Source organism: Corvus hawaiiensis, chromosome 6 (assembly GCF_020740725.1).
Source record: "Corvus hawaiiensis isolate bCorHaw1 chromosome 6, bCorHaw1.pri.cur, whole genome shotgun sequence".
NCBI classification, from domain to species: Eukaryota; Metazoa; Chordata; class Aves; order Passeriformes; family Corvidae; genus Corvus; species Corvus hawaiiensis.
Window position 1 is genome coordinate 12664359 of NC_063218.1, and position 16881 is coordinate 12681239.

Below are 16881 nucleotides of genomic sequence, written 5' to 3' on the forward strand. Positions count from 1 at the left end.
AGCTCATTAAAATATTATTTTTGTGTGTGATGTGGAAACCAGTTCAAAGTCTGACCCCACACAACTGCTCTTTGATAGCAGTATTGGAGAGGGGAGATGGATCATTTACACCCCTCACTGCCAGTTTTGGCATGATTCTTTTTGTCAGCCAGCTGATACACTATATTTGGAAATGTGGCTGTGTTCTGTATTACTAAGGTTATTCATCATTGCTGTCAGTGTACTCGCTCTTTGGAGAATGCTTTCAGGAATTTTCAACAGCGTTCATATGAAAGAAAACATGGCATAGTACTTAAAAGCTATTCACCACAATACAGCCAGAAAACCAAACACAAAAAAAACCACCTGAATCACTTTTCCACTGAAATGTGTGCTGCTTCTTCAGATGTTCATAAAGTTTGTGGTTCATCTGAAGGATTTTTTGTTTCTCTCCACTTAGTGCAGCTATATTTTTTATACATATATATATATATACACACACATATATATATTTTTATATGTATTTATTGCTGGTTCTGTTGTCATGCAGGTACTGGAAAACACCTATTTTTTTCATTGCTATGTCAAAAAGAGGGTTCATACTTTATTTCTTTCTGAACAATAGTTTTAGTCACTTGCAAAAAAAAGATACTTTTTATCTGAAATTTTATTTCAAATGGAAAATATACTGGGTTTTTTTCCTGATGTTACAAATATTTCTTGGAATTCTGGGATTTTTTTTTGAATTGAAATTTAACTCTAAAATCTATTTCATGAACTGAATTACAAAAGGTAGTTTCACAAAGGAAACACTTCCTCCATATTGGGTCTCCTGCTATCGTTACAATTCATCATTTGCTGGTTAAATACAGCAGAGCACTGCTCAACTAAACTGTCTCTTTTTCCAAATGTGAAATTGGATTAAGTTTTCTGTTAGATTTCAAAAGTTTTGAAAAACTTTTCATAAGCTATTTTTATATTATATATTTTATGAAATATAGTGTGTGATTTTTTTAATGGTACAAAGACTTCACTGTGCTGGTATTTGGAATACATTTTCTAGACAGCTATGTATAGCAGCAAATCCTTTCAAATTATGACTTACTAAACAATACAGCTGTCAGATGCATTAGGTTTTAAATAGTTATATATGTTTCATGTAACTGAGCAGTGAATGAAGCTAAGTATGTAGGAAGTAGAAACATGGTTTTTTGATTAGGAATTGGATCAAAAAAGTACAATTTTGTTCAAGGTAGATGATTCCTTAAAAGGAAATACTTCCTTAACCAGATATCTCAAGATATCAGTCTGACGGTTTTGCTTTTTTTGTGAGTGAGAGAGACTTGCTGATTTAATCATGCATGCAGAATATTTTCTCTGTAGAAATTGTGATGACTAAGAAGCAATAGTTAGACAGGATGCATGTATCAAAGGAGAGAGCAGAGATACTTAGCTTATTTCATATTCATATGCTGGTAGCAGTGTACTGAAAAAATGCATTTCTGATTATGGTGCCATCAATCTTAGAGTTGTGTTCAATGAACTTGGTTTTTTTCTATGGTATGTTTGCTGTGCGTTATTTGAACATTAGTAGTAGCTGAGACAGATCTTGTATTAGCCTTGAATTTCTTACTTGTGTAGGCCAGATTTCAGCTAGATTTTTGGGTTTGGCCTCTGAAACAATATTCACCCGGGATAGTAATACAAATACAAAGCATTGTTCAAATTTTCCTTTTCATTGTATTTGGGAAGCTGAAGTTCACATCCTCTGAAATCAGCTTTATCTTTAGACATAATTCTTGGCAATACTTTCATTGGAATAATGGATTCTTGCTACTAACATGTTTCATAGAAGGAAAAATTCAAAAATTAGTGCTGACTGTGTACCATATTTGAGCACCTTCATGTATTGCTGTATTGTTCTGAATCCATGGTGGCACTTTTCATGTCTCCATGTATAATATGTGCACAGGTTTTTTTTTTTGGTTTTTTTCTCATAAATTTACTGATGGATGTTTATATTTCAAGCAGATTCTTCCTCTCAATACAACTTACGAAAAAAGTAATGGAAAGAAAAAAGCCTGCAGTATATTAGCAGTTGTTTATACAGAGCATCTGCTAAGATTGTTTTTCCCCAATTTATTGATTGATTAGCTTGCTTCATTCTTGGAAATGAGAAACCAAAATCCTTCAAAATATTTTCATTTGTTCAACCTACATATCTTAATACTTATGAGCATCTTGCTATAAACTATAGGTTATAATTTATAACTTTTATCATGAAATACATACTGTGTGAGTGCTTTTTCTGATGATTCTAAAGATGCAAGGAATTGTGCTTAGAGGGAATGTAGAAAACATTTGTATGAATCAACACAGAACTGTGTTGTTCTTGCTCTTAAGATTTTGGACTCCATCTCCAAACCTGCTGTTAGATCCGTTACTGACCCATCTGACTTGATTTTTCTTAAGAGCGGAAGAGTCTAAAATAAATGTACCAGGATGGCTGTGGGGGAGGGAAACACTCAAGTGAATAGGTGATGTGCAGATAAAGTCTTTGTGAAGGATATGTACCATGAGAAAACTACTGAGGGGTAAAGAAAAGCACAAACCAGAAGGAAAGACTGTATAATGGGAAGACCATGAAAATAAACTCTTAAGTTCCTTTTTTGTTGGTATTGTTATTTTTTATCTTTGTCTCACACTGCATTATGGCAGGTTGACCTTTTATATTGATCCTGTTTCCAATTTGTATTATTATAAATTCAGCATGGATTTCATAATGAGCATTACTGCCTCCTTCATCTGAGCTGAAAAATATTAAGAAATCTCATATCGAATGTAACTGTTTGTGGTAGAACAACACCTTTCAAGAGGATGTCCAGTGTTCATTCACAAACATCAAGAGATGTGATCAGACAGTGATTCTCACATTGAATCTGTGGGATTTCTCCTTACCAGCTGCATGTGTGGGCTTTTCATGGTAGAAATTGTATTGGGAAAGTAAATTTTGCAACTCGAGGGGAACTCATAAAATTAAGCAGCACAGGTGGGTTGTTTGAGCCTCTGACATCTATCTGTCAGAGACTGCTAAAATCAGGGGCTGTGGATATGCCCCAGGACTTCCCAGTTTCTGGATACTCAGAGCTAGTCTTGTGCTGTGTTTAATGTCAGAAGATGAAAGACTCAGTTTCTTTGCCTTCCCTTTGGAAAAAACCTTATAGTTTTGCCTTACCTTTTTTCCCTTGTTTTATAAGGTATTGTTTTTCAGTCAGTTTTGAGCTCCTTTAATTTTGAGTTAATAAGTTAGCTATGTTAACTTAGCTTGCTTCCTGATCATTCAAAGTTACTACTTAAAATAAACCTTGGGTTTGGTAGTTTCTTGTTCTCTCTAATCTTAACGGAAAAGGAAAGCAGCCAGATTATGTACCTTTCCCACTAGAATTTTCAGCAGCAATACAGCATTGCAGTATTAATACCAGTTGCCAAAAACTTTTTGGTAGCATTTGAGAGGAAACATTTAATTTTGGGCCAGCTAGCTACACTGGCCAAGGATAAAATGGTTCCTTTTATATATACAGAATCCTCAGAACATTTTTTGTTTGAACATTTTATGGATTTTATTGTGCAATGTGCTGTAACTTAAAGCTGCTATGGCTGTGGTGATCTTGATGACTTAGGCAGATGTTTGAAATCTTTCAGATGTCCAAAGCTGTGGACATGACTGTCCCACTCCCATCTCACTGCAAAGTAACTGGACATAGAATCTTCTATGCTGTACAGGAAGATATTATTTACTGTATAGACTACGTATAGATATGGAAACTTCAGTTGCAATAACATGTGAAATTGTAGGAAAAAAAGTAGATCTGGAGATTGAGAGGCTCCATTTTCTGCTTTAGCTTCAAAGTTAAATCAGGTTGCTTAGGGCCTTGCCAAGTCAAATTTTTTAATTCTCCAAGGTTGCTTGGAGATGCTGTTAAATCTTCATCCTATTCAGTGCTCAACCATCCTCATGGTGAGGAGTTCCTTATGTCTATGGGGAATTTCCTTTGAGGCATTGTGTGTCTGTTGTCTGTTGAGTTTTTGCTGTGTTTTCCAAGAAGAATCTGCCTCCACTTGTTGTGTAATTCCCTGTCACATAGGTGAGGGCAGTAGTGGACTCCTTTTCATCTCCAGACTGAACAAATGATGTCTTTCATCTCACATGTTAGCCTTTTTAGTGGTCTTCCTCTGGATGTGCTCCAGTTAGCCAGTACCTCCTGTGCTGTGTGGCCCAAAGCTGCAGTACTGGAAATGTGGCCTCACCAGTGCAAGCAGAGGGGAATAATTGCTTCCCTTGACCTGCTGTTTATGCTCTTGCTTATGTAGCTCAAACTGCAGTTAGTTTTGACTGGTTTAGGGGTGCACTGCTGGCTTTTGTTGAACTTGCTGTCTCCTAGAGTCTCCAAATCCTGTTCTGCAGAGCTGCTGCTGGTCCAGTCTACATGATGCTGTATATGATCTTTTCCTTCCTAAATGCAAGATACTTTACCTTTGTCTTTGTATAACTTAACAAGGTCACTTCTGGCTTCTTCTTCCAGTTGGTTGAGATCCTTCTGAATGCTGGTCCTGCCCTCCAGCATGTTGACTGCTTTTCCCATTTTATATCATCTGTAAATGTGCTGAGGATCCTTTCTGTCCTAGCATCCAAATCTGGTGGTGTTGGCCAGTATCGACTACTGAGAAATACTGTACCTAATCAGTTAGCATTAAGGATTGTGGACCAGAACTCTTTGAACTTCATGATTCAAGGATTTTTTTTGCCTGCCTGTTCAGTCCATGTCTCCTCAGTTTGACAGCTGGGGTGCTATGGAAGATAGTGTTAAAAACCTTGCATAAGTCAAAGCACTGGCCCATGAAGCCACTTACCCTTCTGCTTAAGGCAGTGCATGGTTTGCCTTTAGAAGTCTGTTTTCTGATCCCAATCACATTTATGTCTGTCATGCATGGAAATAACTTCCTTTTAGAACTCTACGTTTTGTACAGGAAATGAGGTGAGACTCACTACTTCCTAGTTCCCTGCATCCGTTATTCTCTCCTGCCTCCACCTTGCCTTTCAGTTGGATTTTGTTTGATTTTAAGTTACTGGTTTCTTGTCATCAGCAATTGCCATGGCTCTTCAAAGATGGTAGCCAGCAGCCTTCCAGAGACATCAACTAGCTTTTTCAGTACTTTGGATGTTTTCCATCTGGTCCTATGTACTTGTGTAGGTCCAACTTACCTAGATAGTCTTTTGACTTGATAGCTCCTCTCCCTCAAACTTTGCTGCTAGATGCAGAAACAAGGTAAACCTGGTAGTAGCCCTTGCCAGTAAAGCCCGTGCCCAAAGTGTTGGGTACCTCAACTTTTTCTGTACCTTTCATCACTAGGCTGCTTCCTGATTTAGCTGCTGAATTCCACTTTCCCCAGTATGTCTTCCACTCATGTTAAAAGCTTTTCTTCTTGCCCTTCACATCCATCTTCAATATCAGCTCCAAACAAGCTTTGGCCTCCCTCCTTCAGTCTCTGCTTGCCCAGACAGTGCATCTATATTCTCCTGCAGATGCCTGTCCCCACTTCCACTTTACATATGTTTCTGTTTCATTTGAGCTCTGTCAGTGAGAAGTCCTGTGTACAGTCAGCTGGCCTCCTGCTGTGCCTTCTGTTTTTCTTTCATGTTGGGAAGGCTTGTTTTGTGCTCAGAGAAGAGAGTTCAGGAAGATGACTGGCTGTCATGGACCCCTTTGTAGCTTCCAGGTCATTCTGCTTACCATTCCCTGATCAAGCCCCAGCTCTGTCTATTGTAGTGAGTCCAGAGTCTTTAGTCTGCTTTTTCCCTTCCTTTCTTTTTTCAAGACTTAGACTACGATTTCACAATTACTGCATCCAAGGCAGTTGGCTGTCTCATGCATGAGCAGTTCTTCCTTATTCATGAGTACCGTATCCTGCACAGCCGCTCCCCTAGAAGCCTGTTCAGTGCCAGCATCAGAAATTGCTCCCAGTGCATGTGAGAAATTCCCTGGATATTTCACACCTTACTACACTGCTCTTCCAGGGGGCGTTGTGTGATTTAAGTCCTCCATGAGAACAAAGGGCACTGAATATTGGAATACCAGCCTAAGATGATGTTCCATTTACTTTGGGAACTGAAAATAAATTTTCTTTAACTAGTTGTCTTGAATCACAAGAAGCTGCAGCAAAGATATACAGATGGTATTTTGATTTTATTTTGAAATGGAATACTTAATTTTCGATTCATTTTGAATTACTATGTAACATGCAGTCAATACTAATTCAGCTGCTGTTGGCCATGCAGCTGATGAGATAAAATAACCTGGTTTTCTATAGCATGAATACTTTGGAATCCATAATATTTGTTCACAACTAATGAATTTGCACGTGATTCGAATCATTTTTCTTTTTGTCTCTAAGATTTCTAGTTTCTAATTACCCTGAAGTAATTAATGTGCAACTATGTGAAATACTGCTTCTATGCTACTATGTGAAATGCTGTATGGCTCTTATGTTCAGGCTATGTAAATAATACTTGCATGTATATATGTCCAATAAATAATTTCTCATACTTTTCTTTTTGACGTGACTACTAAAAGAAGATCTTGCTCATTCATGCCTATCATATTTTGTTTCATAGTAATTGGTGACAGTGTGCTTCTTACTCTGTTTTAGGTGGAAGATGGGGAAGAAGAGCCGAGTAAAAACTCAGAAGTCAGGTACAGGAGCCACAGCGACAGTATCTCCAAAGGAAATGTTTAATCTAATTAGTGAATTATTGCAAAGTAAGTTTCGTTTTTTGACTGACTGGGAAAAGGGGTGGTGTGCAAACCACTCAAACATTTTTTTGCTGAAGCCAGTGAGTTATATTTTTTCTGTTAAGTGGCCAAGCTTGCTATTTCAGAGTGCTCAAGATAGATACTCTGAGATACATACTAAACTACCTCTGTTAATATATGCCATCACTGGCTTATTTAAATGTGTATTTATTGGCCAGACCACATTTGTGGCAGCATTTGGCTTTTCATCTGAATACAAGCATAAATGCTGGGTGAGATTAGACTTTTAAACAACTAGATAACTTGACACTGAAGCTTTGTCAAAAATGTTTTTCTTGTAAACTTGAAGAATTACACTGTTTCCATTTATCACTTGAACAGTACTTTGAACTGATACCAGAGTAGAGGAATTAAACAACTCAGTTCAACTTCACAGATATTTTTGTTGCTTAGATAAGTTTTTTATTGTTTTTGCTGTTTGAAAACTTTTCATAGTGCTTAGATCTTGTGTATAGACCAGAGATTGCTTCACTTGTTGAGGAACTTGGAACTCATCCATTATTTCTAGTAAATATGAAAAGCAGAGCATAATTTCATACAATGATGCTAAAATACTATTGACGCTTTCTACTGTCGTTAGTAACTCTGCTGTGATATAGTTATTTTTAAAACACAAGTCCAGATTTTCATATTCTGGACACATCTAAATGTTGGCTTCGAAAAATCAAAATTTTTCTTAGCATTGCTCATGAAGAGGAGACAAGGAGTTGGCTAAGCAGTTTGATGCTTATGCTACAATTGGCCTCTGCTTTGCTACCAGAAATAAAATGTAGATATAATTTGCTAAGCAAAGACAAGTATCAGCTGTTCTTTTTGTCAAGCTTCCATATTTTATTCAATGCTAAGATTTTTCAAATCAGTTGAGCAAGGTAATCTTCAGCTGTCCACTTGGATTTACATGGCTTAGATCAAGAAATCCACACACTGACATTTAGAATATTGGCAGAGACACTGTGGATGTAATCTAAAGCTAAAGCATGTCTTTGTGTTCCTTTGCTTGTCCCTCCACTACTCGTGCATTTATGAAAACAGTATTGACTAGGCAGGTCAAATGTATGTACCAGCAAATTTCTCAATTAATTAAGGTATGCTCTGTACTATTATTATCTGCTTTCATTACAGCAAGAATAGCAAGCAGACTAATGTAAACAGAGTACTTTGCTTGAGTTATCGAAAACAGACACTTTTTTTGTTGTTTGTCTTATCTGAGATACTGTTTACTTAATGGCCTTGCTGTTTACCTTTTTTTCTTCCAAGCTTTTTAGACATCTGCTATTTCTTATATCTGAAAGAATATTAAAAATAAAATAAGTTATATGATGAAGATTTCAAAAGTCTAAATTAATTACCTGTCATATCATGGGATGTTTATAATAGTGGAGATTGTTTCGTTTGCCATGTAAACATATTTGAAGGACAAGTAGTATTGGGGTTCAGTTAAGTTACTGTGAAGCCATAATTCTGGGGTTAAAATATATATATATATGTGTGTGTGTGCATATGTATATTATATACTTTATTAAAGAAAACATTTTTATTTCCAGAATGCAGCAGTCCTCCCCCAGGTCCTGGTAAGGAATGGGAAGAATATGTACAGATCCGTTCGCTTGTGGAGAAAATTCGCAAAAAGCAAAAAGGTAAATGTGAAATGCTTGCAAGTGTTTCTGAAATGTTCAGGTGGGCTTCACCACTGGCATTAACCATTTTAATACTCAGAATTCTGAATGATTATCACAGACAGATCCTGTGAGAATTCTGTCTGATAAGTAGAAAAAGGAGCTTGAAATTGTCTTCTCATCACAATCTGAAGGACTAGAAGTAAAAATCCTTAGAGAATAATAGGCTGCCTTGGTTCCTGATTGCATGGTCTACTGCTCTGCCTCTATAAATCTGGACATTCTGAGTTTAAATTTGTAACTGTTTCACATCAAGACTTTACTGGATGTTGAAACGGTTTCAGCAATACAACATCAGGACATCAAGTGATGACGAAAATATATAAATGCACAAAATAAATCCATCAGCTAATGAGTCTATATGCTCTAAATGAAGCACATAATCAAGATAAAGAAATGCTTATTATATAACAGTTAATGAGGAATTTTATTGCCAATTTTCCAAAGTTCAAGGTATGTTTATTTTTCATACTAGACCAGTTTTCTTCTATTATGGTCTGTAACATCTTGCTGTTGATGACACTTTTTTAATATTAATTTTGTTTATATTTGGAGGCATGCTCTAAAAAATGCTTTTCATATAATTTTAATAAAATTAACCTCTTTTATGACTGATGTGTTTTAATGACTGAGAAATAACTTTTTAACTTTGCAATGAGTAGATTTGGGCTGGACATACCTGAAAAAGTCTTAAACAATTTTTTCTTCTCTGGTATTTTTATACCAAGAAAGCCAGACTACATAAAAATGGAGCTTGACTAGTTCATGGCATTACTTGATAAAGCAAATACTTAAGAGGCTTGAAATTTCCCTTTCACACCTGTTTTTAATATCTTTTGACTGATTCATAAAAATCTTACTTCATGAAAGGACTTAACAAACCTCTGAACATCAGTTTTTTGGCTGAGGGTATAGGGAAGAATAAATGCTGCTGTTTGAGTGACTTCATTCTGTAGTGATGTAGACATGAACTTGGTTCATTTTTTAACTGTGCCATGACTTCTGTAAACTTATTGTACATGTCCAGGTTTTTATGATGCAATATATGTGTTAAGGTAAGTCATAATTCAGGTTGATAAGAGCAGAGTTAGCACTGGGGTTGGCCTCTTCGCTGTATCTTTCTTCTGCACCAGAAAGGTCAAACTGTCCACGGGGAAGATGCCGCTGGCAGAGATGGTAGAATTAGTGTGACAGTATTATGTTAATAGAGCATATTGTTTTTCTTTGGAAGATACAAAACCTACTAACCACACTCCTATTGATATACAATTGTCTTTTAATGTAACATTTTTGTGTACATAGTGAGTGGGAATAGTATGGCATATTTCAAGATTATTTTTAATGGAACATAGTAGTTAATACTACACAGTTTGCTAACTTAATAAAGGCTTTAGACAGTTAGCAGAGGAAGTTCCTGTTGGGAGCTCTGAGATGTATAAATTAATATATATTGCCAAAAGTGTTACAGTTTGTGCTTTTCTTGACTAGAACACTGGGTTGCAGAATGTGAACTAGAATGGTCTTCAGTATAGAAAACTCTTAATTTGATAACTGAATATTTTTAATTTCTAAAATTGTCCTCATTTGACTCATTAGCAAAATCTTAAAGCTAATTTTAAATATAGATTTCATCAGTACAGCTATATTTTGTTCCATATAGAAACAATTTATTCACCAATGGTGCTTATCATTTAAAGGAGCTGGTCTTCTCTTTAATTTGGAAAAGTTTGGGAAGTATTGGACCACAATGTATATGAGGAACAGAAGTAGAATTTCAGAGATGCTTACTTGTCCCAAGTACAAGCTGGATGTTAAAAGCTTCCAGTAGCCTTATAGAGTAGAAAAAGTTGGAAATCAAAAGGGCAAAGTCTTGGACAGTATAAACACCTACCAAGTTCTGTAGAAACTATGCAACTAGTCTTAATAGGTTTGTGAGGTCATTATATTCCAAAAAATACTTTGTAAATACTTAATAAATTTTTATACTGCATCATCAAAAATGATAGTTCTAAATGATACTTGCACTTTTAAGTTAATTATGGATTTGATTGGTTCTGGGTCTTGAAATGCAAAATTTGGAGGCAGGAGTGGGATATTTCAAATAAACTAATGCTACTTCCCTAAAATCATTTTAATCTCAAAAGATATTTTATTCCCTCTGCTTAACCAAATGAGGCTTGTGATTTCACTGGTGGACAACATGCTGTTGGAGAAGCAAAGTGTAAACATTTGGATGAGCTCTGTGATGTCAGGAGGATGATCCTTAGATATTTCAGATCTATCCTTAGATATTTTATTAGATCCGTATGCTACAGGAAAAGGCTAACTGCCTTGTATGTGAAAGAAGGAGCTTGAGATCTGCTTGTCATCAGTTGCAGTGCTGAATTAATGAAATTACAGCTTGCCTCTCAAATTCTTCCTTGTCTGTATCAACATGTTGTAGTGACTGCATTTATCACTGATACTAAGATTGGAAATATTTTGGCTTTTATTAAAAGGGGAAGGAGAGGAGAGTTTCATATTTCATTACTGCTCAGTTTGGGCAGTTGCATTTTTAAGATGACTGGTGAGCCACTTTGGCACAATATTGAATTTGATGAAAATTGGGTTATGACATTTGTATAGTATTGAGTAACACTTAACAGAGACCAGTTCTGACTCAGCTACTTCAAAGTAGCACTGCTGTGAGGTAGTCGATAGCTTTTTACATGGGCTTTTATATTGAACTCCTTTGTCTTTCTGGATCCTCTTATTTCTGCATTTGTTTTTCAATAAATTGTATATATAGGTTTGTCTGTTGTCTTTGATGGAAAAAGAGATGACTATTTCCCTGAATTGATAAAGTGGGCAACTGAAAATGGAGCATCCACAGAGGGTTTTGAAATAGCTAACTTTGAAGAGGAGGGATTTGGTTTGAAAGCAACAAGAGAGATAAAGGTGAGCATATGAACATGTGACTTAGATTAGAAAATCGTGTTTGGAATGTATCTACAGAGCTCTGACATGCTCACCCTTTTCCCCTTTTTAACTGCTTATGCTGTTCTGAAACATTATCAACTTTGTGTACTTGAGAATAACATTATTGATAAAATTGAGTGTTATTTCTGATGACTACTGATAGTACTGTGAATTTTTAATCAGTCTTTTTTCCTCTGTGTTGCCTATACTCTTTACCTAATTACTAGAGTACTCTACCCCACTGATATATCCCTTTCTTCCATGTATTCTAACTATTTAGTTTCTTCTCTTCTTTCATGTCCCTTTTAAAGAACTGGGTTTTCTGCCTCAAAAAGAGGTATTTGCAATACCTATTTAGTCTCTTCTCCTCTTCATTCATGTCCCTTCTTTTAAAGAATTGGTCTTTTTGTCTCAGAAAGAGGTATTTGCAATACCTATTTTTCAGTGAAAATGAAAAACTCCCCAAACTATGATAATTGTAAAGGATTTTTTTTTTAATCATCAGATAAGGAGTATAGACACACACAGTTAGCTAACTGTTAAAAGGTAAGCATTTGTGTCTTCCCATTCCCATTTTGTAGGTGGGAAAAGCATTGAAGACCAATCAGCTGTTGTAGAAAAACTCTTGGAAAATGAGTGTAGTTTAATCATTTTAGAGCTTCATTAGCACACAGTTAATGCATTGATAGAAATCCTGAACAGTTCTTCTAGAATAAAACCAGCCAATATTAAAAAACTCTACTGTGAGAAAATACACGATCATGTAATTATTAGCAATATAATGTATCTGGTAGCTTTAAAGTTGTGTTGTACATATTAGCAGCTCCAAAATGGAAGGGCTTTAATTTGTGTCTGTCTGTGTTTAAAGCCTTGTGTAATGGAAATTGGAACATTTGGTTACCACAATATGAAACACAGGTTGTTTGTTGAACTTACAGTGGAAGAGAAGGAAGAATTTTGATTCAGAATGATTTTGATTTTAAAAAAAAAAGTAAACCGCTTGTAATTTAAAGTTGGTGTGTATTTGAGACACTTGGCAGATCATATAATTGATCTGTGCATTTCTTTCTTTTCTATAGGCTGAAGAATTGTTTCTGTGGGTTCCTAGAAAACTGTTGATGACGGTTGAGTCAGCTAAAAATTCAGTCTTAGGTAAGAGCTTAAGGAAGTTCTTAAGCAAGAAATGAATATTTATGGAATCATTCAGTAGGAGACTTTCTTTTTTTAGTTGATCTTCTTTATTACAGGGCTTGCTTATCGTGCCAGCCGTCAGGTTTGGAATACTTAGAAACTTGAAGTGTCAGTGGAAAGAATTTAATTTCCCTGTTAGTTTCTGGCTGAGTGTACTGGATATCTTCCACAAGTGTGTGTTATTTTGAACACATATCATGTAGCTTGTATAATGCTTGGAGATAAAATGTTCTGAGGTATTGAGAATATTGTTCTAGTTTCATCATGCAGTTGTACACAAGGCATTTGCTGTGTCAAAAAACTTGCAGTATTGCAGTGTAGGCAGCTAAATATTTTAGAAACCCAAAAAGCTTTTTTTTTTGGTTAAATGCTTACATATTATTTAATCATGTTAATTTAAAGTAAATCTAGGATGAGATTTTCCATGGACAATTAATGCAGTTCCTCACTTTTCTTGGTTAATTTAGGATCTCTGTATTCTCAAGATCGAATTCTGCAAGCCATGGGCAATATAACACTGGCATTCCATCTCCTTTGTGAGAGAGCCAACCCCAACTCTTTCTGGCTGCCCTACATCCAGACTCTCCCCAGTGAATATGATACTCCTCTCTATTTTGAAGAAGATGAAGTACAGTATCTTCAATCAACTCAGGCCATACATGATGTCTTTAGCCAATATAAAAATACAGCTCGACAGTATGCCTATTTCTACAAAGTTATTCAGGTAAGAATCTCAAATATAGTATGTACATGTTGTTCTCGTGATCTTTATTGTGGAAGATGTGAACACAGTGATGCTGAATAATAGCACAAGTATATTGCCCTTAAAAGTGTGAATCATTAAAGCAATTTCCTGCTGTTTTTTTGAACCACTGTTGAAATTTTGCGGTTCAGTAGGCTTATGGATATATAAAAATTTATTGGTTATATTTATATTTAGTTGGTTGAGAGAAGTGATTGCTGCCCTTTGTTTAAAAATGGGTGAGGCTTTATCTGCAATACTGTACAATTTTGGGCCCACCAGTGCAAAAGACGTGTTGACAAACTGGAAACTTGTTGACAAACTGGAATGAGATCAGAGGAGAGCTATTAAGATGTAATTGGCTTCAGCCCTTTATCCATATGGGAGACTAAGGGAGCTGAATTGCTTTGTTCTGGGGAAAAGGAGATAAGGGATGATCCAGTCATTGCTTTCATCTTGCTACTGTTAGCCAGTCTCTAGAATTTTGCTGGGTGGAAGTTTTGCTACATAACCTGCAGACATCTACAACCTATGCCTCTATGATTCTTTGAAAAATGTGTAGTTTGCACTTAACAAAATAAAATGAATAATTGTTAATTGACAGAATAAAACCATTGCATATGTTGTATTTCCAATGAACATGGATTAACTGTTGTTTTCTGTTCTTTTTAGCGTAATTATTTTGATTGCTTTCAAATACAAAGATAAACCCATCTGGTAACAGGGTATGGAGAGGCTTGAGATGGGTGAACTTTTCATTGTCTTCTGAAGTAATGATTTAAACCGAGTTTCTAACAGAACTCTGTTATTCTGACTGATACCTTGATATCATGTTGTAAGTGAATGTTGATGTGCTGTTCTCAAGGTAGTGCTCAATATCCAAACATCCAAAGCTTTTTTTGTGGCACAATCTGTGTAAAAAACGTATGGCTCTATGTACTGAATCTCCCCAAATGTGTGATCTAGAGACATTTTGTTTGGCCGTGGGAGAGGTCAGAATACACAAGGCAGTTCTATTCTGCTTTAGTATTATCCAAACTCTTCTATTAACTGTTTTAATTCAACAAAAGTTACATAATTTTGTGTAGCTGTTTGGTGTTTCAAGAACTGAATGTGTTTCAAACACAATGTCAGTTTATGGAGTATAAGGAGCCAGAGGGATACATTTTGAAAACTGAAGTAATTGAAAATGATGGGTGAAAACCAAATCAGATGCGCAAGGAATAGGCTGGAAACAATGGCTTTGATATCAGAAGGGAACTGAATTCTTCCTTCTAGGTGTCACAATTCAGGAAACTATAGTTCATCCAACTCTTTTTTTCTTGCCATGTGCTATCCTAGGCTGCCAGTCCACACTTGGCCTTCCAGCCTTCACTTTGTTTCTCAAAGTATACTGCCTGCGCAAGCAGAACTTCTAAATTTTTGTCTTTAGAACATCTTTTTCACCCTAAAAAAGTCTACTGTTTTTAATGAGTTATTAGCAGAATATTGTGGAACATTATCCAATTCTTCTAGCTGCTGTTCCTGCTCCTGCAGTAGTTAATCAGAACTGAGTCATCTGAATCAGCTGAACTATCACTATGACCAGTTCCATCATTTTCCCTGACTAATCCTGCACTAGTAGTATTACGTGAGAGGTTATGTGACCACAACATCGATTAAGAAAACCTCTGAAATGCAGAATGGTCAGAAAACTAGATCAGTTTTTTTTTTTTAATTATCTTTTTTATTTATTGCTTGTCTTGTGTTCTTGTTATATATCTTGTTCTATAGCTGTTGTTTCACATTGTTGAACATGAGCATGAAGGTAGATCAGGTAGGGTTCATTTGCTTTATTTACTTTCCTTTGTAGAATGAGAGGTAATAAATATTAGTTAAATTTTAGGTGGGTTCTGGTTGTTTGGTGCCTTACTTCAGCACTGCCATTTAACCACAATTTCAGCTGAATGTTTCTTTACTCCTATTTGGCAAATACTACTATTCACATTAGAAAGTTAAATAAATTCAGTTGGCTCCAGGAATGCCAACTGTATGTATTGGGTACCTATTATTAATGTTTTTGATGAAAACTTATGGAAAAGTTTACATTTTTGCCTTCTGCTTCTGCTCTCAAAAAATAAGAGCTTGTAATTTATGAAATGGTGGAGGAAAAAAGTTCATAGAGAAAAAATAAAAGTCTCTTTCTTCCCTAAAACAAAGTACCATTTTTCCTTATTCATAGAAGCTGAAATTAATTTTAGTATCAGCTTGCATGTGCTCATATCATTTTGTGAACAAAATTGACCCACAAAATACTAATGCTAAGGGTAATTCATGAGCAGATGGAAAAGGGAAGAAACGGCCAAAGAGAAATTTGTCATATAAATGAAAAAAGCAAAGCAAACCCACTTATCTGTGAAAGGCAGTGTACTCTGCAAGCTCAATGAAATAAGTGTTAGATTTTTGTATACCATAATTTCATTCAGTACTACTACTACTTTAGTAAAAGTGTTTTAATGAAAGCTGTCCTGTGTGACCAGGATTTTGATAATGCTTTCAGTATGCAGACTAATTTTTTTTTAAGTACAAGTACCTTTTGAAGTATATTTTAAGTACAAATACATTCTTTGTAATACAAAAATCTTAAAACTATGTTTACTTTATTGATAGTTGTTCTACTGAAGGAAGTAATGCTAGCAGCATCTCGAAATAAAAGTCGTTTTTTTGCTATTTGAAGCTACTAAAAAAGGGACTACTTTGTGCAGGCAAAATATTTTAATTGCAACATTTTTAGTCTACAAAATATTTCTAATGGCAGGGGGAATAAAAGAGTTAACAAGTCGTTTCTTCAAATGCTTCTTTTTCTTTTCCAAATAGGATTGCTAGACTGCTTTTAAAGTAATTTGGCTTCTGATAGGTGTGCAGTTTCAAACATGGTTTGAGAGGTGCTGCTCTGTTTCTCTAGCTTATCCATAGTGGTGACTGCTGGAGTTCTGACTCTTTCTCCAAGTGCTTAGTCTGGCTACATATGAAGAATGGACAGATTTATGAATTTCACAGCTGTTGCAAGCTAAACTGTAGTCTGGTTTGATAAGCAGAAACAGGTGGGATGTTGAGCAGGCAAAAATAAACCCTTGAGCATGTTAGCCAGGCTGTATAAACCGCACTGACACCTCTCTAAACATATGTAATTTGATAACTAAAAAATAGTTAAAAGTTCTTACAGATGTACTTTAACGATGCATTTGGCCTCTGCATTGGTATCAAAATACAGGAATGGTCAAAAGACTACTTTCATTGCAGCAGACTTGTAGTTTGCAAGATTTTTTTTTTATAGTTTGTACCAAACAGAAATTCTGTAATATGCAGGGTTTTCTCTTCTCGGGAAGAGAAAGGAAGGTATGTCTGTAACTTCCTTATGAGCATTTATGAGCATTGCATGCCTGCTGAAGGATGAACAAAGCCCAAATATTTATGGCTTAAT

The 16881-nt window shown here is 35.7% G+C and overlaps 1 protein-coding gene across 2 annotated transcripts in view; it reads left to right on the forward strand.

The window, feature by feature from the left end:
• SETD3 (SET domain containing 3, actin histidine methyltransferase) overlaps window positions 1-16881 on the forward strand; it is a 62143-nt gene that overhangs the window by 17510 nt on the left and 27752 nt on the right. For both annotated transcript variants that reach the window (XM_048307590.1, XM_048307589.1), the window contains exons 2-6: window positions 6688-6797; window positions 8396-8488; window positions 11316-11464; window positions 12565-12637; window positions 13144-13400. In XM_048307590.1, the coding sequence (XP_048163547.1) occupies window positions 6695-6797; window positions 8396-8488; window positions 11316-11464; window positions 12565-12637; window positions 13144-13400 (675 nt within the window). In that variant the 5' untranslated portion in view covers window positions 6688-6694. The remainder of the gene's footprint in view (window positions 1-6687; window positions 6798-8395; window positions 8489-11315; window positions 11465-12564; window positions 12638-13143; window positions 13401-16881) is intronic.